The 24892-nt window shown below is 42.3% G+C and overlaps 2 protein-coding genes across 8 annotated transcripts in view; both read right to left on the bottom strand.

The window, feature by feature from the left end:
* The window catches only part of prex1 (phosphatidylinositol-3,4,5-trisphosphate-dependent Rac exchange factor 1), a 77175-nt gene extending 74924 nt beyond the window's left edge, over nt 1-2251 (bottom strand). The window contains exon 1 of the mRNA XM_076159273.1: nt 1841-2251. Within this exon, the coding sequence (XP_076015388.1) occupies nt 1841-1984 (144 nt within the window). The 5' untranslated portion in view covers nt 1985-2251. The remainder of the gene's footprint in view (nt 1-1840) is intronic.
* A 1950-nt stretch (nt 2252-4201) lies between these two features.
* ralgapb (Ral GTPase activating protein non-catalytic subunit beta) lies at nt 4202-23849 on the bottom strand. Of its 7 annotated transcripts, none has more exons than XM_076159265.1 (31): nt 23719-23849; nt 22540-22766; nt 20723-20925; nt 20136-20302; nt 19860-20046; nt 19093-19224; nt 18213-18391; nt 17674-17742; nt 17005-17156; nt 15730-15967; nt 14034-14235; nt 13699-13866; nt 13425-13539; nt 12782-12929; nt 12577-12641; nt 12330-12474; nt 11640-11770; nt 11279-11461; nt 10905-11053; nt 10617-10804; nt 10311-10414; nt 9990-10145; nt 9088-9297; nt 8788-8946; nt 8383-8551; nt 8171-8293; nt 7938-8074; nt 7405-7513; nt 7008-7086; nt 6526-6674; nt 4202-6251 (listed from the first exon to the last, which is right to left on the bottom strand). In XM_076159265.1, exons 2-31 carry the CDS (start codon nt 22714-22716, stop codon nt 6058-6060), a joined length of 4587 nt encoding a protein of 1528 aa, XP_076015380.1. In that variant the 5' UTR covers nt 22717-22766; nt 23719-23849; the 3' UTR covers nt 4202-6057. The 7 variants fall into 7 exon arrangements, with proteins under 7 accessions (XP_076015380.1, XP_076015381.1, XP_076015382.1 ...); XM_076159266.1 differs by having other exon boundaries at nt 9990-10142; XM_076159267.1 differs by having other exon boundaries at nt 11640-11761.
* Between the last annotated feature and the right edge of the window lie 1043 nt (nt 23850-24892).

The following is a 24892-nucleotide window of genomic DNA, read 5'->3' as shown; positions in this document are numbered from 1 at the left end:
AAACAGTGCGAGCTTATATCTGAGCCTGTCAGCGTCAATGCATGCCCAGGAAAAAGCACCTGAGGAAGACTGAATCTTGGTGGTTAAGTCTTTATCATTATGCAACAATCGGATTGGGGGAGGAGGTCGAGCCGTGTCCTGCTGCTGCCTGCTCTATCTTGTAACACAAGATAAGCACAGAGAAAAGGAAGCAGGGGCCACCAAGACCCAAGATCGGGCCCCAAAAGGTGAAATGAGCTGCATGCGAGAGTTGAATTTAAATTGCCTCTCGTTCTGGCTGCATTCTCCATCTAAAACCAGCGTCATGTGGTAACACTTTTGAGAAAGGGTCTACACACATAACCTTCATGACACTACCATGAGCTGTCTGTGCATGGATGTGCAGAATTATTTCAAGAGCAAATGACTTTGAGGAAGTGCACGCACATGACAGCACAAGAGAAAGAGGGAGCCGTGACCACATTTGACAAATGCTTACCAGATGTTAAAATGCGGGGGGTGGGGGGGGAATGCACAGAATCATTACAATGATCATAAGAAGAAACCTATAATCTGCAACTTTAAAAAGAACAAATTCAGTGCAAATGTTGCCTTTTTTCCAAGAGTCTGCCCTGCCAGCTGAACTGAAGGGTGATGTTTTTCAGCTGACCATGACCTTCTTCTGAGGGGGCGATTACCCTACAGCAGCAAGCAATAAAGCATGACAATAAAGCCACATTATGGCTGTCAAGTAAATATAGCTCCAGTCAAGGAAACATTGGCTTTGTTGGCAAAAAAAAAAAAAAGTGTTATCATTCAGTAGGACAAGTGGCTCTGCAGCTTGACACCCAACCACCTGCACCATGCCAGTGACAGAGATGACAGGGTGACGATGAGGAGGGGGAGGAGGGGGACAAAGGAAGATGACAGACAGAGGTGACATATTGAATGTTGTGCTGCAGGTGGGGAGCCCGTAGATTGTGGCTGAAAGGAGCGTGTAAAGTGACCAGGGCGCCCATTCATCGTCGATTGCCGCCGGCGTCCGAAAGTGTGACTCGGAGACCCGAACAATTGCTTCAATGATTTCTTATCTGTACCTGGAAAAGGGGGTGCCGCTGAATACTCATGAATATCTATTTATTTGTAAAGCGAGTGTGAATTGTGCGCACAATGGGGAGGTGAGAGCACCCCACACACACACACAGCATTCAAATGTCTATTCAGGAAATCATAGCCGGCGGCACCGAGGCACTATTTCACAGATAATATCAGGAGGAGAGAGATAGCAAATGGGGACTCGTTGTCTTAGCTCTGTGCACGCCACTAACAGGATGTGTGAATGCAGAGAAACGGCACGCAACGGCCGCGACCCTGCAGCAAAGATGCCTTTAACTTCTGCAAAACCCTTTGAATAATATTAACAGCTTTCAAAGTAAGACAGGGCAAGTCACACCAAACCCGCAACACACATGGATCTCTCTACAACCACGCCGAAGACAGCAGAAATGTTCGGTCTTTGTTTTTGTTGTACAACCCACCAAGCAGCAGTTTGTTTTATAGTAACTTCCTCTGCTGTGTGTACTCAAGCGAGTGGGGCAATTGTAGCCTTGTCGGTGATAAAAGTTAAACATTTCTTTTAATATGTCCTGATTTGAGTGTTTAATCTATGCCGAATTAAAGACCCGAACATGTTATTTTATAATCCGTCATTCGACATCATATATCGTGTAAGATAATTCGCAAAATTAGCTAAACAAAGCTAAATGAGCAGATGTACGGATGGAGTTCGGCGTCGCGTTCTGTATGTAAGCGCGAGCGGAGGGCATCAACATGCAACATGAAAGCGAGTGTCAAATCTTACCGACTGGAGGAAGAGCAGAGTCCGAACATAATCCCTCTCGGTGTTCAGTATTTCGTTTAAAACGCAAAGCCGAAGCCGCTGTTGTCGGTCCGAGTCCTTCATGGCGTGGATGCCGTTGTCATGATGCCCGTCTTCTTCTTCCATGGTGGTTGTTCAACTCTCTCTCTCTCTCTTTCTCTGCAGAAATACTGGTAGTTTCCTAAGTATCCACACTTGGGTAAAGCTTATTCTTTCAGTCCATTTTGCAGCAGCAAGGTAAACCCAGATCTCCTTACTCTTCCTGAGCGGTGATGATGGGCAATGCGCCGCACGCTGGAAGGAAAAGTTCACCAAAAGTACCAAAATACAAGCGCAGAGCCCGGCTGTGTGGTCGCAGCACCAGCTGAGAGAGCAATACAGGAGCAGCTCAGAGTGGAGGGAGAGAGGGGGGAGGGGGGAGGGGGGAGGGGGGGGGGGGGGGGGGGGAGGAGGAGGAAGAGAACACACACACACACACACACACAGTTCAACTTCAGTCACCGTTATCATAATAATAACTTGATTTGTACAGCACATTTCATGCAAAGATGCAGGCCAAAGTCATTTAATAAATCAAGATCAGGTTAACAATAATAATGAGTTGTTTTTAAAATGGCAACAACTATAGCCTAATATAGACCATTGGAAAGCACTAAAGCTGATACAGTATGAGCCACACTGGTAGCTGTAAACATGTGTTGTTGGTTCAGGAACTTGGGGTTTCATTTAAAAGTAATTCGCAGCTCATCAGTTCGTTTTAACAAGCAAGAAAAACGACTATAAATGATTAAAAACAAATAATGAACTGTGTATTTAGTCATGTAACTTCAGATGCAGCCAGATACAATAAACATTTTTAGCTCCCATGTCAATTTCTGTGCAAATCCAACTTTATTTACGAGGTTAAAGACATACTGTATAGTGTCCAATTGTTTCTGTGTTCGTATTTACAATCAAAGAGAAGCACGTCTGCCCCCTGGTGGAGAGTTTCTTTAATGCCGGCGGCTAAGCTCTTACTTCCCCTGTCCTGCAGTACAGGAGTTGCAAGAATCTCCATTCCTCCAATCGCCTCCAAACTTGGCAGAAACAGTGTTCAGGGACATCATTGACACACACTACTTCTTCAGAGAATTATGAGAGAAACATTAGAGAAACAAGGTTTGTGGGAGAATTTGTCAGGTTTAGTTTGTTGTTGTTCTCCTTTCATTAACTTTTTGACTTGCTGTTGAAAATAACCCAACTCATGCCTGACCTCTTTGAAGAAACTTCTCAATTTCAGTCCAGCACTCATCCACACAGGAGGTTCTGCAATCTAATATAGCTTGCAGCTTGCTGGTGAGGTCGTACTTCGTTCAGAAAGAAACACACAACCATCTGACTTGAGGTTATAAGGGTTGGACTGATAATTTAAGTATATAGTTTCATGACCTCTGCAAAGCTCTAATGACGCAGAAATAATGACTTAAAGTCAATTTCCTGCATGTTTGTGAGCTAACCAAGACAAATCAGGTGGGTAATTAAAACTAAGACCTCTATATGTGATATATAGGTGTATACTCCAACCTTTATGGAGCAATACTAATGATGCACTGGCTAACTGTTAAAACATTGGTGACAGCGTAATAAAGTGGCTGTATCATCCCACATGGAGCTGGTGCTGTTAAGAGGAAGAGGCCCTCTGGTGGAGGCACAGGTGCAACGGGGCGAACAGCTGCAACGTTCTTCTATTCTTCACTGCAAATTCATTGAATTGGTCATTGGGAGGTCTGAACAGCCTGTGAAAACATGTGTGTGAGGACTTTTAAAGGACAAAGGGATTATGCTTGTGTGTAGGGTTTTTGAGGTGCAGATCCCCAAACCTTTAATTTCTATTCCGTTTTTCTGTGATTGTGCTTTGCAGCTGGTGTTTGTAAACTTGTTTGAAGCTAATAATTACTGGAACGTTTAGAATTAAACATTTCAGTTGGAGTATGTTAATATCTCCACATAGCTCCAGGGCACTGGGGGCACGCCTATTGTCACAGGTCCTACCCTGAGGCGTTATGTCGACAAATACAGATGGGTTCAATTTCAATCCATATCCGGCTTGTTTCACTGTCATCATACAAAACGAGATCACGGTTAAGGCCACAAGCCACTTTGATTCCATTTGTGCTGCAAATATTTGCATTACTGTAACTGACCTGCATGTGCACGCCAACCCAGACACAACTGTGAAAATTAATGGAGCCCCATTGTGACTTCTATTCTAAACTCTTTAATGCTCTATGAAGCAGCTTGTAAAATGGGAATTTCATTTTTGTTCCTCATAACCAAAGGTAAAATATTAGGATAGGTGAGAAATTAAAAGATCATTAATAGTTTTAATTAATGCATGTTACATTCAAAACTCATTGTGATTCTCCCACACATATTTGCATACATACACTTTTCTTGTCATCTCAGATGAGAAATGCAACAAACGACTTGTATATGCCTTACACTATCATATATTTACATATTATCCTCAGTTTCTGTACATGGCAAATCCTTAAATATGATCACACATCAGAGGAGTAACAGGATATGATGTATGACTGATTGTATGCAGTTTCTTTGAAGCATATTTAATGTACTTTTCCTTCCAAAAAAGGCATGTGCATAAAGCACAGTCATTAAAAAGTGAGTCGCAGCAGGGGTTTTCCTTCAAAAAGCACAAAAGTACAAAAGACATGTAAGGTAACCAAAGGGATTAGAAAATAAATGCAAAATGTGCTCAGTGCATTAAGACTTTCAGATATAAACTAAATGTAAAGCAGAGGTGTTTGCCTGATTCCATCTCTGTGATAAATAAATTCACATTGTTAGGCAGACAGTGAAAGGGCTTGAATCAAAACTAAAGTACAGTGAGTAACCAAAGGTGGGAAGCAAAAGGTTGGTGAAATGTTTATCTAGGCAAAACTGCATATTCTCTTTTTATTTAAACTGAATTTCAGAAATGAATGATCTCTTTATAGATTTAGATTTAAAATTAGAGCTTTGATTAACCGAAACGCGAGTCATTATGTAATGGTGTTCAGCTACATCGTGGCCTTTTAACCCATCACCATAGATGCTTGGAGTGACAAGACAATTAAAGGGTGCTACGGTTCTGTTTGGTATACACAGAGAACAAACTTCAAACCTAAAATGTCTTTATGTTAACCCTGCAAACATCAACGACGGTAGCTCCGGGAGCGCTGTAACTGCTTTTACCATCCGCAAACCAAAATGTTAGCGAGTATCGACGGTTAAGAATCCATGTAGTGTAGTATGACCGACTTAACACTCATTCACGTACACACAGGGTGTAGTGGATGTCATCACAACTTCCAGACTGGCACATCGACAACTCGGGTGTCAAAAAGAAAGACGTACAGTAATATAACACAGGCCTTCTATAAATCATCCGGAACACTTATGTGCTCAGTCAGTTGCTGCATCGGCCAAATGTCTGAACAAGGAAGACTTTCGATATGTGTCCAGGTATACCTTATTTGTTTGTGGGTTCTCGCTGTCACTCATTCCTTCCCTCACTTGAAGCAGCAGCATTTACATGACCACGCTCCCGTAAATCTAGGTTCGACTGACAAAAACAACAAACAAATATGCAAATCTGGATTTTGGTTCCAATTTCCTGTATTTCCAAATGACCATTAAATTCACTTGATTCACAGGGTGTCAAGGGCAGATACAAAACGTTTTACCATCTCAGAAAGGCCAACAGTTTATCTATTGTACTGCAATTAAAGGCAAGCAGAAACTCTTTTGCCACAAAGCATGAACCTAAATGAGTCACTGTTGAACTTTCAGCCATTCAGATCGTCAGTGACTGGCTGATACATAGAAATCAAGCCTTTTGCACCTTGGCATCAGTTTGACACTTTGCTATCAATGGCAGACAGTGTTGATAAATGTTGTCATATAAATAACAAAATAGTACAGTATAAATATAAAGATTCTGTGTTTGTGTGTGTGTGTGTGTGTGTGTGTGTGTGTGTGTGTGTGTGTGTGTGTGTGTGTGTGTGTGTGTGTGTGTGTGTGTGTGTGTGTTTGCGTGTGCGTGTGCGTGAGAGAGAATGTGAGTGTATGCGCAGTTGTGAATGTTGTGAGTAATAGCGTATGTAGTGTTGGTGTTTCTGTGTGCACTTTGTGGGCCAGTGTTAGGACAGCACAGAGGGTTAAAGGTGAGGCTTTCCCTCGCCCACCTCGTGAAAGAGCGAGGTGTAAAACTCCGGCTCCAGTTGCTTGTTGCGGTAACGTTGTACAATCTCAGTTATTTTCTGCTTCCGCCTCACGTGAGGGGGGCTGTACAAGTCACTTTCCAGACGCTTCCGTCGGCACACGTTGATGACCGTCTGACGCACAAGGAATCCTGGGAGAAAAACACAAACACAGTATTCTTATCGTTACCAATCGTTGTAAAAATACATTTCATCAAATTAGGTAAATCCTGTAACTGAAATGTAGCCAATGACTTAGGTTGAATTAACTTCGAATTAAGGAAATGTCAACTACAGCTTGCAACTAGTTTGTCACCCATAAGTAACCGGATGCAATTGCTTTTGTGACCTAGGCTTGTTTTCATTGAACATTCATTGTATGTGTAAAGCGTATGAGGGATAAGAGCGAGTCATGTCATCTATTACCTAGTGCTCTGCGGCTGACAACCGTTCCGTCCACCAGGGGAATCACCATGCCAAACTTGCCCACGGCTCCATGCAGCCGGATCCTGAACAGGCCCGTCCTCAGAGGGTGGATGAAAATCAGAGGGACGTCCTTCTCTAGTAACCCTGACCTGGATCAGGAACAAAATTCAGATATATCAAAACAGGCAGTCACAAGCCATGACAAAGGGAGGCTGTGTTACGCCATGCAACAAATGACTACAGCGTGTCCCTGTGGGAGGACATAAAACATTTGATAAATAGTGACACAAACCTAACGGCCACAAAAACAGCATCATAAAACAAGCCTGCATATTCTGCTTGCCTTGAATTTTATTACGGCCCTGTGTGTCATGATTATGTTGTCTTTTTCTGCTGTTGTTTAGTTTGACACCTGACCAAAGAAATCCATTGCTGCAAAGTTATCTATATTAACAAGAAAGTGTGCTTTGGGTTCCGAGTACCTGCAGGAGGTGCTGTTGCTCAAACTAGCTTCCAAGCCTGTGCTGGTTTCCGCCAAGAGATCAGACAATGGGAAGTTCTCTAGAAAAGAAATGTATTAGAATCATATATTTCCTTGATCCATTGGTCTCACAGTTAAGAAATCATGTAAAGTTAACGAGATGTTGCTTAACATAAAGCAAAGATGACTTCATCAGTACAACAATATAAAACACAGTAGTTAAATCATAGCATTTAAGCATTTTACAATTTGATTTACTTTTAAGGCAAAATTGTTTTGACTTTCTGAGGACTAACAACAGAATAAGCTTCAGAAAATGAATCAACAAAAAAAGCACATTTTAGAATCACTTCAAGTGTTGGAAAAGGTGAGAAAATAAGAATTAAGGAGAGATTTACCGATGTCATCAAAACGCTCTACCCAGACCACAAAGACCTTTGTCTCGGGACCCAGCGGTGGGACAGACTTCCCTGTGGAAGACCTCTTGGATTTCACCAACGGACTCAGCTGCAGAAAGAGCACAGACACAGAGTCAGACCTGTAGTTTCTCAGGTTTGTTCCAATTGAGTGAATAATTTGTGTTCACGCTGTAACATTTAACAGAAAACCAAAACCTGTAAAACAACACCATGAGCTTGCAAAATGATCTGTGGTTTGTCCGAAATTTCCGCACAGCATGCATCGTATGGTTTATTTACAAATGTTCGGTATATCAACAATACATTCATTTTGAGCAAGAATCAAAGCTTCATCGCGAAGAAAACATGTTGATGCATCTCAACAGAAGATGCACTGCCTCAAGACATCTCCAAAGGCATAGAACGTCCATGTTTCAGGATAAAGGTTACAAATGAGCCAGGTCTGCATCTACAGTACCTTCCACTGAGCCTATATGTTACAAATGGTAAAAGATCACGGTGCTGAACGTTACCTTTTTGGCAGACTCCAGGTTTTCAGAGTGGTTGGGGAACAGCTCCAGTGTCAGATTGGGTTGTTTCAGTAAACTAGGCATGAGGTCTGCGTTGTAGTCTGCCTCTACTGTAGAGTCACTATGCACCGATGACTCCTCTGGGAAACACCAAAGATCATAGTGAGGCTGTGCTTGCATCATACATCAGTACAACACAACTGAACGTCCTTTACTTTTTCTTAAAGGATACTAACCAGAATTTTCTGTTAGAGACGGAACGACAAAGGCAATTTCTGTCAGAGCGTCAGCATAGTACAAAACCTTCTTCTCCCCATTGAACACTGATCCTCCTGTGTCCTCTGGAGTAGAAGCTTCCTCTAGAGAAAACATTATTAAAATTTGAGGCTCACATCACAAGAGCAACGCTGAATTGTGAAACCTGATTTAGTAACAAAGTGGTTTGAACCTGTTTGTTGTATATCAGTGTTGTCGGAGCAGGAATTGAGGGACCAGCTTGTATCTAGGTGTCCCGTCCAGCCAGGGTGGCGACCTACGTCCACAGGCCAGCCCAAAGACAGCATGAACTCCAAAAAGTGGGGCTGGACACTGGTGGAGGACTCCACGTTCCTGAGGATCTGGATGGACCAAGCACAGATACGCCATTGCTCATGAATTGGTCAGAAAGGAAATGGTATGCTTACAAGACTGCCTATTTTCTATTCTATTTAAGCGAAAGTTAAATAGAATATAAGTTAAATTCAAGACACTTAAGAGTTCAACAGCTACTGCAATTATATTGTACAACAATCCTTCTCACTACCTTTCAAATCTGTTGTGCAGTGCTGCAACCAATCAAACTGAACCTTCTCACCTCGTGGCTGCTTTTCTGTCCAGCTCTCACGTAGAAAATAAAGACGGTGTCAAATGGTCGGCAGGGAAGCAGGTCAAGGTAGCTGATGTCGTCAAAAAACCCAGGCAAGGATGACTCCAGACCAATCAGATGAGGAGGTAGACGACTATTGTGAGTTTCCTATTGAAATTAAAAATGATTCAGACAATTCAACAGTTTCTCAGGATTAAAAGCTGGCCTCGTCTCTTCGCAGTGGTCGGAGCATATAGCCAACCACCATACACAAACACCCAGAACCACAGACAAATATGAATAACCAACCTTCAGTGCCTCCAGAGACAAAAAGCCAAAGTGGGAGAGGAAGAGGCGAGCTGTCTGGAACTCCTGTGAGGGTGGAGGCGGTTTGCAGTCCGTCTGTGGGTCAGGGAAGCGTTTGGACTTCCACAGTTCTTCACTGTGGCGTTCCAGAGCATTCTCATACTCTATCTGCTTGGTCATCAAACTACGGAGCTTGTCATGTTGAACTTCAAGCTGAGGAAGAAACAACATATGTTTATGAGAGGTTGTGGGGAATAATTAATAAAGCTTAATGGCATGAATTTTGCATTGCTACACAAAGAGTTAAGTGCGTCCACAGTGTAAATACTGATGTTTCACCTCCCAAAGCAACGCGGAAAGAATGTGAAACTCCTTAAGACATTGCTGCCAACTACAAACTGAAAAAAAAGATTCCTCATAATGTAAACAGGTGTTCAAATGGAAATTGGAAATTCAAGGAAATTTATTCTTGGATACCATCAAAGTTACTTACATGAATTTTAATACAGAGAAAAGAGAGTTCATACAGAGAATAAATTAAAAGTTGGTGGTGTTTGCCCATACACTGTACATCCCAACAGACACCCAAGTGACCTTGGAACCTCTCCAACAACTCACATGGGGGTTATTACTCATCAGAGAATTTGGAGCTCTTGCATCATCCTGCCAGCCCATACAACACACCTGAGTTTGTATAATAACACATTACATGAATGATTCACTTGCTGTATAGCTGAAGTAGAGATTGCTCTCCAGTGCATCGTTCTTGTAGAGTCCTGCATTGCACTGTATTGCACAGTAAGGACAACAAACTCTGTCAATACAATTTTTCTATTTGAATAATTGGCCAACAACAGCAAGAAATGATGACAATGATGGAGGCCCAACAGGAAACATTCTCTCACCTCCTTATTGACAATGTCGTCCAGGTCAGGAATACTGACATCAGCTTTGACAAGGGGGATCTTGTCCACCTCTTCAGGGAACGGCCTCTGCTTGACATTGTATTTTATTCCAACATCATTGTTGGGGGCTGGGCGACCCTCAGGAACAAACACCTGCTGTATGGCAGAGGAGGGGAGCAAATACAAATGAAACGTAAGGAGTTGTGTTATCAGTGAGACAGGTGAGGTCACTGCTATACTTACAAATAAAAACACTTCAGAGGTGAACCTGCTTTAGTATAGGTGCCTTTCATGATGCAATAATCTGCTGTGTGTTCTCACCCTCTGACTGGCACGAGCTCCTCTGGGTTGGTGAAAGAGCTGCATGGTCCAGGCATGTCTGCCAGCTGTCCCTCGGATCAGAACTGTCACTGAAGGACTAGGGTCTAGGGTGACACAAACACTAGATTTATCCACTATATGGATGTTTTATCAGTGTTTGGCAATTTGCACTAACACCTGCATACTGACAATGAACCAAGAAACCCTTTAATCACGATAGCCTCTTGGCACCTTCATTTCTACACCGACATCATCATACAGCTGCATGAAATCACATGATGGATTTTCAGCAAAGGCATTTCTTACTTTGCTCATTGCCAAGAGGCTGCTCCAGCATGGCGAGGATGACAGAGTGGTCCAGGACAAAGTAGCGAAAGTTGCTGGCTCCTGTGGCACTGAGCCTGGCATAGCGAATCAGCGTGTCTTCATTCAGCAGACTGCAGGTGGAGGCAGGCCCACTGGGAGAAGGGAAGGCCCCCAACACCTGCATGATACTGGGGGAACACCACAGAAGGACAAGCAGGGATATAGGACTGAAATTTGAACAACAAATGGCAAAAAATATGTAAGCTGTGAGGATAAAACCAGTCTTACCAGGACAGAGTTGCCTCGGCAGCATCCTTCACCCTCATTGAGGCTGGGTTGTGTTCCTTCTCCCCTTTATGCCGCACTTCCTGTTCCTGCCGCGACTTGCTACCAGAGATTCCCAACTCCACAATCTCCAGCACTTCTACCAAACAATCCTGACATCAAAATGTACAATTACAAATTGCCCTGCAATGGAATAGGCTTTGCATGTTATGTTTACACAAGTGCCAGAGAGAAAGGCAAACATACAACATTTTCATTTTAAAATATGGCTACTCAAATATACTAACTGTATATTGCACAATGTGACATACTGTAACCCAATAAAAGATGAACCAAACCAAAACTATTTCAACTAGTAATTGAACTGTAAAACTTGCCTTCTCATCCAGCATGTCGGGGTGCTCTGTGAGCCACACACACAGAAACTGAAAAGCCGCTACAATCATGGAGTGGAGATCTCTGGACTGAAGAGGAGCTGGACGGTTACACTGGTACACAATGTATCCACATATAGAGCTGACAGCACGTTTACGGTCTGCAGAATCTACTCCCACCTTCACCTGGACAAAGCAGACATGGAAAGGACACAGATCATGAGGGTTATTATAAAATGCTCCATTTCATGCTGTTGAGAAGAATTTCCATATGTAGGTGGAAATAGGTGGGACGGTTTTAGGTTTAAGTCATCATAATGCGTTTCATTTCTTGTGCAAATATAACACTGCACTGCAGCCTTACCTTGGCAAGCCCAGCCAGCAACTCCAGGGCCGCCAGTGAAATGCTCATGTCTTGCTTCCACTGAGAGTTGAGCCTCTGGGTGACTAGGTGGATGCTGCGTACCAGCAGGCCTGCCGCAGTATCTGCAAAAGCTAGATCATATAACACCCCGAAATACCAACCACCGAAAAGAAAGAAGACGAGCAAGAAAGCAGGAACAGGACTGGCACGTCAGAGCTAATTTATACAGGGTTAGTATTGACCTAGGTGTCCAGTTTGTAGACATATCATGCTAATGAAGAGCATGCATTGGAAGAGGATTTGAAATCACAGCATAAAATGGAACCGCACACAGCAAAAGGTAAAATCTATGAAATGCCTCTAATTAGGCAACATTCTGTTGCAAACATCAATCAGAGTGAAGTAAACAAGCAAAGTAAGCAATCCAATTCTGTTGGCCTAATAGAACAGCATCACAGCAAATCATTTTGTATCACCTACAAAGACATTTTACCCAACGCTTCTTAACTCTGCATATCACTGTAACCACGTTAGCTATGAAGAACACAGGTGTTAATCAATATCCACATTGACAGCAAGCACAGGCTGATATGAAATAACATGAATCTTCGAGAAAAAATTATCAAATTCTCCATGTTCTAGGTTTATAATTCTACTTCTTTACAGCAGCAGAGTATTGTCCATCCTTACCATAGTCCCGAAGCAGGGCCTGGGCAGGACGCTCAGAGTCTGGGCTGGTGGCCTCAGTGCTGCCCCCACTGTTGTAACTAATGCCACTGTTAGTACGGCTGTGACTCTGGCTCCTCACCGTCATGTGGCTTCCATCAATACTGCCCTGCCACGGCAAAAGCACAACAAGCTTGATGTCTTGCCAATCACAAAATGAAAGCTCGGTTTAGCATTGGCTAAAATAATTAAAATAATTAGAAAGTCTTACTGTTTCTGTCTGTGCACCTATGGACTCCAAGAGTGCCGAGTCCTGGACAATATTTAGCATTGCACCTGGGAGGTATGAAGAGAAAAACCTTTAATATTTTCCATAAAAATTAAGAAAGCTAAAAATTGCAAAAGTAGCAATAGGCATAATTAATGAAGATATACAAATTAGTCAGTAAATGAAAAATCCAATGTATCCTAAATACCAAGGATGAGCTGTGTATTGGTGGGGTCTGTCTCAGTTTGCAGGGCACCTATCAGGACATTGACAAGGCGTAGCCTCAGAGACAGGAAGGACACAGGCTGGTCACGAGGACACCCATCTTCCTCACTGAACTTCCCCTCCAGCAAAACCTTAAGCACATATCATGAACACGGTAAACAAACTTCTACTAAGCTACTTTAAAGATTGTGAGAAGAAGATACATTATATTGATATTTACACGTACATATATGAACATGAACGCTTCTACCGTCTGGGTTTTAGATTACTACTAAGAAAACAAGTGTGGTGTGGCAAATTCTCACGCTGTCATGTTTCGACAAAGATCTCACATGGAAAAGGAAAAGACTAAAGAGCAATGATAAAACACAACTCAAATCCCAACAAAAATGCAGAAACTATTGTAGCTATTGAATCACTTTGGAAGTAACCATTATAACCATGAAGGGATATGGGGCTAATGGATGCAACCTCCAAAACAGGCATCCACAACAGAGCAAAAGAGTATCTTTCCAGGGTTTCTGAGAAGCAGTCTTAGTAAAATGTTTATCAAGACAAATGAACAAATCTGCCCTGCTTCTGAAAGCCTGATATGATCATCCCCTGAATAGAACCAAACCAATTACCTCTGATTTGATGTTGCCGAAGTGGTGTGGCAAAGGCAGCATGGCTAGCAGAATGTTGATAGAGGCTCTCCTCAGATCAGTAGGATTTACATACATCTTGAACTTGGACAGCTCTCTGGTGGAGTAAAGCAAATCTGATTAACATGAGGCAGTTTCCACAATATGTACCTGTAATTTGAGGAAACCCTCAAAAATAATATAATGTACTCGGTAGATATATGTAATAAATGAAAATGCATTTCATTAGCAAATGAGTGACTGTGAGCCGCCCTACCTGTCTGGTACAATATTCTCCAGGGCTGCTATGAAGTAGGGCACAACTACATTGATGCCCTTCAGGTCAGAGCAGAAGAGAGAGGAAGAGTTGAGAATGATCGATGCCAGGACTGGTCTACAGATGAAATCGGTGATCTGGAGACCCTGAATCAAGACCATGTAGAACCTTCACAGAAACAAGAATATCACACTTAATACACAAGGCAATGCTGTTCGCAGTTATCATATTTACCATTTAAAACAGTGACAACACTAAAATGCATGTTCATAGTTGAGCTTCTTTTTTTTTACTGCAGAGACAGTTAAAAATGTTAAACCACTCAACCATGTTACCTGGACAGATAGACAGGCAGAATCTCTTCTCCAGTTTTCTTGCTACAGAAAATGCGGCAGAGAGTCCCGCAGGCCTCAGCTCGTCCTGCCTCGTAGCTCTCTGGGAACTCATTTGCGTCAAACATGGGGTTGGAAACCATGGAATCAGTGGACATTTGGGAACCCTTCCTTCTGAGCTCCAGACCTACTTGAGTGGCTATCGCTGCAGAATATGGAAGAGACAAAGAATGAGAGGACCCTGAATTGAAATGTAGTCATTAGCACACATGCACGTATAAGAAACAGGCAAACAGAGACACAAATCTAATATATGCACGCTGCAACAAAAAGTACAAAACAAACGGTACAAAAAAAAAGAAAAAGAAAGCAAACATTTAACTTTCAGAACAGGATAGAACAAAGACTTCAAACACACACCCACGTCATTAACAAGCATTCAAAAAAGGGAACTCTGACACAAAGAGTTTACGACTAAAGTTATAGCTGTCATTGTCACAAAGCATAACAAAGTGTAGGATGTTGATGTTCAATTGTCAGCCATTTTCTGCTGCAAGTCCACAAAGCAAAATCCCTGTGTCAGCTCCCTTACAGTTGCTTTTATGACTGTCACTCAAGGTACAGACCATTCATATTCATGCATTGAGGCACTAAACCTATATAAAACTGAAGTGAACTGACAAAACAAAAAGGAAATTACAAGAAAAACAAAATATAAATGCTGTACTTGACAGGGGTTCTGAAGCTATAATAAGGATTAGTGTGACCCAAAGGAAATGAAAATGAAAACTTAAAACAGGGTGGCGTTGTCACAAACTGGCAACATTATGGTCGAAACAAGTGGTCAGTTGGTGAAACCCATTCCATCACTTTTGGAGAGCGCTGAGAGAATGCTGGTGAATGTTCATATGACAAGGAGTGGGAACAGAAAACAATGGCAAGTAATGATGATGACCATGAGAAACCGAACTCAAAAGCAGAAATTTGAATCAAGAAACGCGAATCAAGTGAAGGAAAAAAAGCTGCCATTCCTACTTACAAGATTTATAAGAAAGGAGAATTTGGATAAAAGAGGCTGCAAGATAACAGAAATAGTGGAGAGAGACAAAATCAAAGCAGATCCAATATTTTGCGGATCAATTCATATCAGGCATGAATTGTGTTTGTTTTCCTCAATGTATGACCTTTGACCTACTACAATTGTTTGACATTATTCAGACATGGTAGACACGTGCAGGACACTACACCAAAATAGAAAAATAAATGGAGAGCCAATGATATGGTTGATTTATTTTTTCAAAACACTTTTAAGTGCCTTCATCAGTATTGTGTGTGTATTGCCTAACTTCAAGAAAAAAGGAGTTTGTATGAAGTCCTTGATATGCAGTTATAGCCTGTATGTAGTATTAGCCAGGTTTGAAGAGTTGGCAGATGTAAATGGGTTGTCAATCAGATGGGAATATCATACCAGGCCACTTCTAACCAAGCCCCTCCACTCACAGAAAGGCACAAAGAAGTTTCAGAGAAAATGGCAAAAAGGAAAGAATATCCTGAATAACGTACAGTAAAAAAATAACACAAATACCAAAAGACAGATAACTCCACAAAAACACGTACTAATGAACAGCAACACCCACCTGCCCATGCATAAATGGAAATGCTATATAGTATAAGCCACCGCCTGAGGTTCACTCCTTACCAGTCATGCTGGGGTCTCGGCTGAGGCCGCTGTGGAGCTTACAGTGGACCAGAGCGGCGTCAAAAAGCCACTGGCCAAACAGGTTGAGGATGCTGTTGACTTTGGGTCTTGCCGGGGCCGGCAGCGGCCGAGATTCCCAACTGCTCTGGTTGGGGCTGGACAGAAGGGTTGGGGAGGACGAAGTTTGCTGCTGCTGTTGCTGTTGCTGAGATGCTTTGGTTGGCTGCCCACCAGCTCCCTGTGGGGTAGGCAGAGATACAAGTTATACTACAGACCACAACTGTGTAACTAAGAGGTGGCACAACAGCAGATGTCAGAGGACTCAGAAAATAAGTCATGTGATAGCTTAATGTTTCTCCACAGGAATTTTCAGAGTTATCAGTACCATTTGAAGTCATATTCTGTGGCAGTCTATGGCTAGGTCTGTAAGGTTTTGATTGGACAGATATGGAGACCCGAGTTATTTCTATATTAGCACAAAGATAGGCGTTGTGCACGTAAAAATAAAACTTAACGGATGTTGTGGATTGGATACTAAACCTTTCCTGGTAAGTGAGCACCAAAATGTCGCCAAAAATACTCCAACTTCTAAAAACAGTATCAGTGACATAATTTAGATGCAATCTTCCTACAAATCACCACATTTTGTAGCATCCCTTTTATCATCATAAATGTAAGATTAACCTCAAAACTAATTAAACGTGTGGGAAACCAGCCAGGCAAGTTATATTCTGATTTACATTACATTACATTACATTACATTACGAGCATTTGGCAGACGCTTTTATCCAAAGCGACTTACATTACATTACCACCCTACGCAGAGGGGGGAGCAATTGAGGGTTCGGTGCCTTGCTCAGGGGCACCTCGGCAGGGGCTCGAACCGGCAACCCTCCGGTTCCCAAGCGGAAGCACTACCCACTGAGCCACTGCCTCCCTAACCTGATTTAACTAAATATGGCCAATTTAACAAAAAGGAAACACAATTAGCCCAACTGTCAAGAGACATTAAGTACAAATAGCAATTCAAGGCAATGAAAAATGACCAACTCTAAATGGTGTTAAGAAGGAACTATCTGAAAATGTAATTTCATGTAATGTCAGAAACTGCAGGGACGAAACCCGTAACTCCCCCCAGCATGTTTGCGATGCTCTGTACATTACAGATGATATAACTAGACAACGGATGCAAAAGATCTGGGTTTGTTGACGGTGGCATTCCAGTTGGAGTGTTTGCTTAACACAGCTACGGCACTAAAACCAGGTAATACTTACAGCTGAACTCTTGCTGGTGGTTTTGGTGACCACCGTGTGCCGCTGCTTGCGGTTGTGAGGCGGCGTGGTGTTGGTGATAGAAGGGGGCGGGGACATGCTCATTCTGTTGACTGGGGTTGGTGGAGCACTGTCAGCTCTGGGGCGTGATATTCCTGTGAGAGAGGACGGTGAGATGTACACAGCACCACAATCAGTTTGGCTTTCGAGCTGAATGTAAATAAACATCTGATTAGCATTAGCCAGCACACTCCGAAAAATTCCTGTCTCTTCTCTTGTATTTGCAGATGAAACTTGGATTAGGTCAATATAATCACTCCGAGCAATTTTCTGATTTTTTATGTTATATAAGGGAGAAAAAAGAAAATGTTTTCAGATCCCATGAGTTGATCATAGACATTATTCAATAATTTAGGACATGCAAGAACATGGTTAGATATGAATCACCAATGATTAATATCCATCCATCTTGATCAAATGACTCGACCTTTTGTGCCCGCAGCAGAAACCTTGATGATGACCTTGTAGCTTAGCTTGGATTTTAGACTGAAACAAGTAATTTTGGTCAAGCCCAAGACTAAGCCCAGTTGTTAAATGCATCACCACCAATAAAACAAAGACCACTACATATGCCCATCTCGTTTGATGATGTGTTGACGGTGATGTTTATACCATGAGAGAGCATCACCGGACAAAAAGAGAACACCCTCTCGCGTACATCTTTCTTTTCAACAGAGACACCTACAGTGTGAAGAGAAAAATACACACGGACATGTTTCTATTCACATGTTCAAACAAGGCCATTGTCCAAAGCCTACCATGGAGTCTGAGATGCCTCAATGTATTTCCAAACAACAAGCTGCTATTTTTTCTGTTCATTTCACTGAGGTATAAAAATCAACTTGTACAGACCTCAAACTTTCTAGAGCCAGAACCTCACAACAAACTAATCCATGCAATACTGATGGAACTCCCAAACCTTATGAAAGCAAGTTCAAAATCTGTATACATTGATTTTCATACAATAATGAAATGAGTAGACACTAGAAGATACCTGGAAGCTGGAAATGACACATTTGAAAAGTCTAAAAGACCAGTGCTTGCTTAGGAAATTGGGTAACAGCTGTGTTAAGTGCTATGGCTGTGTTCCAACAATTCATTGTGAAATGTGACACTTTGACCAATGAATATGTTTTTCATTTCATATTTACCCAGGAAAGCATCCACCAAGCAGCTGACGCCTCTCATGGCCCGGAAGAAAATCTGGGGCAGCTGTTTCAAACAAGGATGCAGCACCACTTCGTGAGGAATACCGCTGGAGTTGAGAAACTGTTCCTGAAACTTTGGAGTGGTGCTCACGATCGCAGGGTTGCTCAGGTCCACTGGGTTGCTATAAACCAGAAAGAAAGTGCTAGAATTCTTGGCTTTAGCAAAAAAGATGACAGGCGCAGATCAACGATGGCCATTTCTAGACAAGCATGGTTCTACTATGTTTTGAATAGAATGGAATTATCACTGTTCACATTGAGATGATGCTAGCACTGCTGGGCCAATCAAGAATTCAGAATCATTTTGTGCTTTTCAATGGAATCATATTCATATTTTACCATACGAAAAACTTCTGATCTATATAAGGGGGGGTGCGAAAGAAAGTTTGGGAACCACTGTCTTATGTAGATTCAAAAATACATATCTTTACATATTTATATAAATAAAGGTTTGACATGAGCCATTTTAAATTACTTTGAACGCCAAGCACTACGGCATAATGCTGCCATATGGAAGACATTTCAAGGTAGACTTGACAAAAAAAACAAGGCTGGATGAGTACAGCAGAAAGGGAATGAGGAAGGATGGGAAAAAACAAGGGAGGAAACAAAACACAATGGGCTACTAGTTCTACAGGATTACAAAGATGTTTTGTTCCTAGAGAGGAAGTAGATTAAGTAGATAAGGGAAATGTTTGAGGTGGAGAGCAACATGAGATACTTCTGTTTTCGGTTGTGAACAAGGTTGAGTTTGATGAACATTGAACTTCTCTTTTTGAAGAAACGGCTGAGCAGAAAGCAGACATTTTGCGTGTCTATGTACCTGAGCATATGAAGAAAGCGGTACCACGTCTGTGCCACACAGTCATTGTCCATCTCCAATGGTATCAGGTTGGCGTCCTCGTCTGGAACTTTGAACAGTGGGAAGGTGGGTCCATGGGTGAAGCGCAACAGCCTGGAAAGAACAGATGAACAGGAATTGAGCAGCTCTACATTACTACGAGCCCGAAAGAGAGCGATCACTGGAGAATATATTATTCTACTATTTCTATTAATATTACATCCACCAATACAGCTTCAAGTTTGAAAGGGTAGAAAACCTGAAAATGTTCCTGCTCAATTGTTGCTATAATCTTCATTTTTGTAATTAATCATTTTTGTATTTAAAGTTTAAGTTCTTCAAGTAATTATGAGTTTCAGGACTTTTCACTACTTCCACAATGAATAAGTAAAATAAATGTAGCTAAATCAGGCTTGTTGCCAAGATCTTGATATGCAAAACACCCCAATGTTATAAGTGAGTTATGGTAGAAGAGGCAGAGATGAGAAATATGCATCGCTGTCAAGGACGAGGGTTGAGAATCACTAATATAAGGATTAACATTAGTTAAAGAACACTTAAGGTAAAGCTGAAAGAAAGGGAAAGAAACTTTTATGTCGAAAAATATACAAATGTCAACGCTTACTGTACCACCACCATGGATGCAACATAAAGCGTTTCAATCTGCTTTACTAGTTTTCATGTGACCCTAATATGAGCAAAGTGTGAGCAGCTGTATCACGGAAATCTGAAGTCACATAAAGTGTCACCTGGATGTCAGGGCACAGGCCACTCTGCTCCACTGTTCAACAACAGGAGGATGATGTCTCCAGTTGGCCAACATCTCTCTTGCAGTTTTCCAGTATGGCGGCGTAGGAAAGCAGCGGGCACAGGCGAGCAGCCACACCTCGAACAGCACTGCCATCAACTTCTCTGCGAGTTTCTCTGCCACCCCAACTTCACAAGTGGAAAATATTACAGGACGGTTACTCCCAGTATTTATGTAAACAGTGACAGTGGATGTAAAGGTCAAAGCTGTGGGCTACCTCCAGCAGTGGGTGGGGCCAATAGTGTGTCATTGATGCGAAGAAGGAAGAGCAGCAACACCTCCCAGGTTTCCCTCACCATGGAAACAGACTCTCGTGCCAGTTTCTGGACTGCAGTCAGAACCTGCTGGCAAAGTCTGATGTGGTTTAGACTGTGCTGCTCGGGCCTGATGGGGTTTTGAATCAAGGGGATAGAGAGGGAGACAAAAAGCAAAGGTTTGTTTGGATCAGACAGAAAACCGCATAAGTACAGCAGGCACAGTAAGAGGCGTACACAGAGACAGATTCAAATGAAGGACACAATTAATTTGAATTTGAAGAGTAAATGAATCATCACTTGTCATTTGATAATGCATTCTTGCAAAACACATCACAAATGGATGATAAATTCCCATTTAATAATGGAAACTAAAGAAGATCAGCAAAATCATGAGAATATATTTCTTCATTATGCAGCACTGATAAGAAAATAGCAGCAGGACAGATCAGAGTGCCAAAAACTAATTTTAGTACCTAAACGATGCTATATCCAGCTAATGGAACACATGGCAGACATACTGGCAGGCCCTTGAACATTTCAAACATACCTCGGTACAAAGATGTTGTAGAGATGTTTGAGGATGGTCTGGACATATAAATTGGGCTCCTTGACCACAGGCTGAGGCATGGAGTCCCTGGGTGACACCAGGGCCATCATCCAGTCAGTATAGACATCCACACACAGCTTGACAGTGTCCCCTTCCAGAGGGAGGGTTAGTCCATAACATAACACCTCCATGGTCCACTTCACCTAAGACGGCAAAGGATTATCAGTAAGTTAACATGTGTTTGAAGTCAGACATTACTGATTTGGTTCGCCATGTAGCAAAAGCTGCTGGAGAGCTTGGTACCTCTGCTGTGGGTTTCTTGCATTGCATTACATGTTAGACAGTAATACAGCATATGACTTAAAACAATACAAGATTTGTTTACGCCGACATTCTTTTGATATTATACTGCCTGTGATTCCACACAAGTGGGTAAGAAGTTAAGCTATGCAAGGAGCTTAGGAGTGCTGAGTTATGTTTGCTGTATTGCACAAAATGGAACACAATAGGAAAAGATTACAAATCAACAAACAATGTCTCAGTAACATGTGTCTAGATTCAATCATTATACACACAATCACTGTTGTATACAAATCAAACACAAGTATGAAGATACTAATAAGTGCACCCCTGTTCTGCCGTGTTCCTCTGTAGCTAAATCAATAAAGAGACAAAGAAAAGGATTGCCATCTATAATGTGTTTCCCTTGGAACAAAAACTATCAGCTCTCTCCAGTGTTCATTCATCTCACTTAAAATTGAAAATGGAGGAAGGACAGCTACTTTTCCAAAAGCAGGATGTGTCAGGTGTGTTTGGGCCTCAGGGTCCCTCTGCAGTGATGGAAGAACACGTATTGAGCACCATTCATGCCTTCACACTAGCCGAGCCTTACTGTGCGCCATGGTGAGAGTAGCATCATATCATGTACTGTGTATGCTTTCAGTGGCAGGAACTGAGGACGCTGCTTTGAGTTTGGAGACAGTGTTTTGGCGGGCTGCCAAGCTATTGTACAGACAGAGGCCATTTTGCTTGGTAATGCAAACATAGGGAATATTTGGTCAAGAGGATCATTTGTGCTTCATCGTGTACATCTAAATGATAAGGAAATGAAATCTGGGTGGCATTCACTGTGGAACAATGGTTGGTGCCAGACTGGATAGTTTCCATATCTCTGCAGATCTCCTGTGATTTTCACACACTGCCGTATCTACGTAGCGTTAACAGATAATCCAGTAAGGGACGCCGCCTTGTTAACATGAGACATCTGGACAATGGCCAGACTGGTTAATGCTGGCATGAAAACAACAGCATTTTGAGTTACAACAGTGTTCAAAGGGCACGATTCAATAACACATGAAAGAAAAAGGTCCACCCTAAGAGTGGATTCTAGGGCTAGGGCACTAGAATGCAGAACAACACAGTTCCACCCCTGCCTGTCACGCGGAAACAAAACACTGAGCCAAAAGCCTCACCTAAACTGCATAAGCGAAGGTTAGAAAAACAATTAGTTCAAACGTTCTTGATTTCTCCTGCAACACTGTGAGAGAAGGGTCAGAATCGAGTGTAAACAACATGAATCCAAGGATCCATCTTCCCTTGTGTCAACAGTTTGGGCTGGTGGTGGTGGTGTGTGTTTAATACCAAATGAGCAATATTAAATACCACAGACTACCTGAGTAGCCTGATCATGATCAACCGTTTCTAATGGCTTCTCAAAGACGCACAACATTCATATCACACAAAGAATATCATCCCAGGCTGTGTGTTTATGTTAAAACATTGCAAAGTAAATGCTGGCAACTCGTCTTCCTCCTCACCTCCTTGTCCGTCTTCAGGATGTTCTCCGTGGCAACAGGGCTCACAGCTGTGCCCAGTGGCTTCACCACAGCATTTGCCACCTCGGTGCCCACGCTGGTGGGATACGTGTGCAGAACACTGAGGTGGCCCTGGTCACTCTGCACCACCAACTGCAGCGAGCGCCACTCAGAGTACATGTTGCTGGCTGTCTCTACTGCTGCACTCTACTCACACCGCCTGCCTCCACCTGCAGACACACAAGAGTAAACTTATTAAGAAAGCAGGCTGGGGGAGCAGGCTGACAGGATGCGAGGCTAACAGCGAGCACGAAGAATGTTACTTTGATAACTCATATATCAACACTCCTAGGAAATCACGAGTTAGGTCTTTTGAACAGCCATGAGCATAACATAACCGTAATGTTTGATTTCTACTCTGACTTATTTATTTACAGCCCTACACTACCTTGACGCAGTATGTTTTCGTGGGAAAAGTGCGGGAATAAAGAGTAGAACTTGAACTAAATTGTGATTAAAGCCAAGTAAAATAATAATCGCGTAGATAAGGACAGAACATCATATTAGTACAGCAATGGAGCTTGAGTTAAGTTCACTGATGAATTCCTCTCAAGGCCACACTTCCCCCACTTTAATCAACTATTTGCTAGGTTTTTTTTCTCTCCAGCGTATGAAGTCTAATGTAATGCAGATACTCTTTTTAATTATTTATTTATCCGTTGGAGCTATGGAGTGACCGATTAGTAAAGCGTGCAAATCATTAGTTAAAGGCATCCGAAGAGCCGAGCAATCATAACCAGGAAATGGATCTGAAAAATGCTAACGTTTATGCTTAGCTAGCCAACGTCGATATCAAAACATCTATTTTTCGTTTTGCTAATAGCGTTAGCTGAAGTTAACCAGCCCCGGTGTCAATAAACTGAGTCTAGACAAGGAGAACGATGTTTTACAAACGCCGTAAAACTAACACGTTTATAGATTATGAGTTATTTCAAACAACGTCCTACTTTATCCGACGTTTGTAAGAGCTAGCTTAGCAGCTAATGTAGGTGAGCAAACTCCTTCTTTGACATTAGCATTAGCTCAGCTGGCTGTCATTTGTGTTACCTAGATAACTTCGCGCATAAGCAAGCTTTTCTTTCACAGCAATTGTACAAAGTAACCCGGAGGTTTGTCATTTACCTGGACCGCCGACAAATGTTGTCATAACAGAGGCCCGGAACTCGCAATTGGTGCTTTCTGTGTATCCCGGTCTACACCATAACAGCCTCCATCTTCGCAATGTCAGTGCTTGGATATTGCAGCTTGTTGGCTAACGGTGAAGCAGTACTGGCACATTGTCTCTCCCTACCGGGCTGATATTGCAACTACAAGAGATTCGACACTGCCTTCGCGTGCACGCCTCCTTCCTCCTCTTGGAAGACTGCAATGAGTTTATAGATCTTTGAACACAGAAGCACTCGAAGTCTGCCTTTGATCATTTTGATTGGATATTATTGGATTGGCTGTTGTTTTCGGACCTTGCCCATACTTTCCTTTTCTGACTATCTGCCTCTTCCTTTTTTGGATGTATTCCCAATTTTGTTTGTTCCTTTTTTATTGGCTGTGCCTGTCTTTGATGAATTATTAATTAACATAAAATAAACTGTTCTAAACTTTGTCTCCCCAGCCATATCTGTTTATGTGTCTAGTCTATGCACAGCCATTATAATTACAACATCAATCATCCATGCATCCTCTCTCTATGCTTGTTAATCTCATGCAAGATCACAGGGGCTGGAGTCTTTCACAGTGGTCATTAGGCCAAAGGCAGGTTACACCCTGGATATTTCATCAGTCTAGGGCTTGTCCATCATATTTTCACAAGGCAAGACAACTCAAATAGTACAGTGACTCTAGGAGAGATTTCATGGCTGTAAAGAGTAGGATGAGGAGGAGTTGGTGGAAGACTTTGACAGACTCTGCAGAGTCTGGGTGAAGCTTTTCTCTTTGAAAGTAGCTGTGGTTAGACTGCTGACAGAAGCTGGCATGGTGAACAGTGATGCATTCAGCCCAGTGTCCAAGTACTGCAGATCTGATAATTGAGCAACCCTGCCAATTTTCATACATATACATTTCAGATGTATATACAGGCACATATATATGCACTCTTCAGCATTATCCAACCTTCCAAACAGTGATGCATTTGAAGCATGCAGCATTGAGGGTTTTATATACTTTGCATAGTTAAACATCTGTGAGCTGGCAACGGATGACTCCACTTGGATGAGAGAGGGAATGAAATGTTGAGGGCTGCATGCTTCAAATTGACTACTTTATACAATGTGACATCCAACATCCACATCACACAGATTTC

This window comes from Genypterus blacodes, unplaced genomic scaffold (assembly GCF_046128005.1).
Source record: "Genypterus blacodes isolate CSIRO-AG114 ecotype Tasmania unplaced genomic scaffold, CSIRO-AGI_Gbla_v1 ptg000094l_1, whole genome shotgun sequence".
Taxonomy (NCBI): domain Eukaryota; kingdom Metazoa; phylum Chordata; class Actinopteri; order Ophidiiformes; family Ophidiidae; genus Genypterus; species Genypterus blacodes.
This window is presented reverse-complemented; position numbering and strand designations above follow the sequence as displayed.

Coding starts and splice junctions, on each gene's coding strand:
- ralgapb (XM_076159265.1), bottom strand. CDS start 22,716: ATGTACTCTGAGTGGCGCTCGCTGCAGTTGGTGGTGCAGAGTGACCAG. Junction 15,968..17,004: donor CCACCAGCAAGAGTTCAGCT/GTAAGTATTACC, acceptor CCTACCCCACAG/GGAGCTGGTGGGCAGCCAAC. Junction 10,805..10,904: donor GCCGAGGCAACTCTGTCCTG/GTAAGACTGGTT, acceptor GTGTTCCCCCAG/TATCATGCAGGTGTTGGGGG.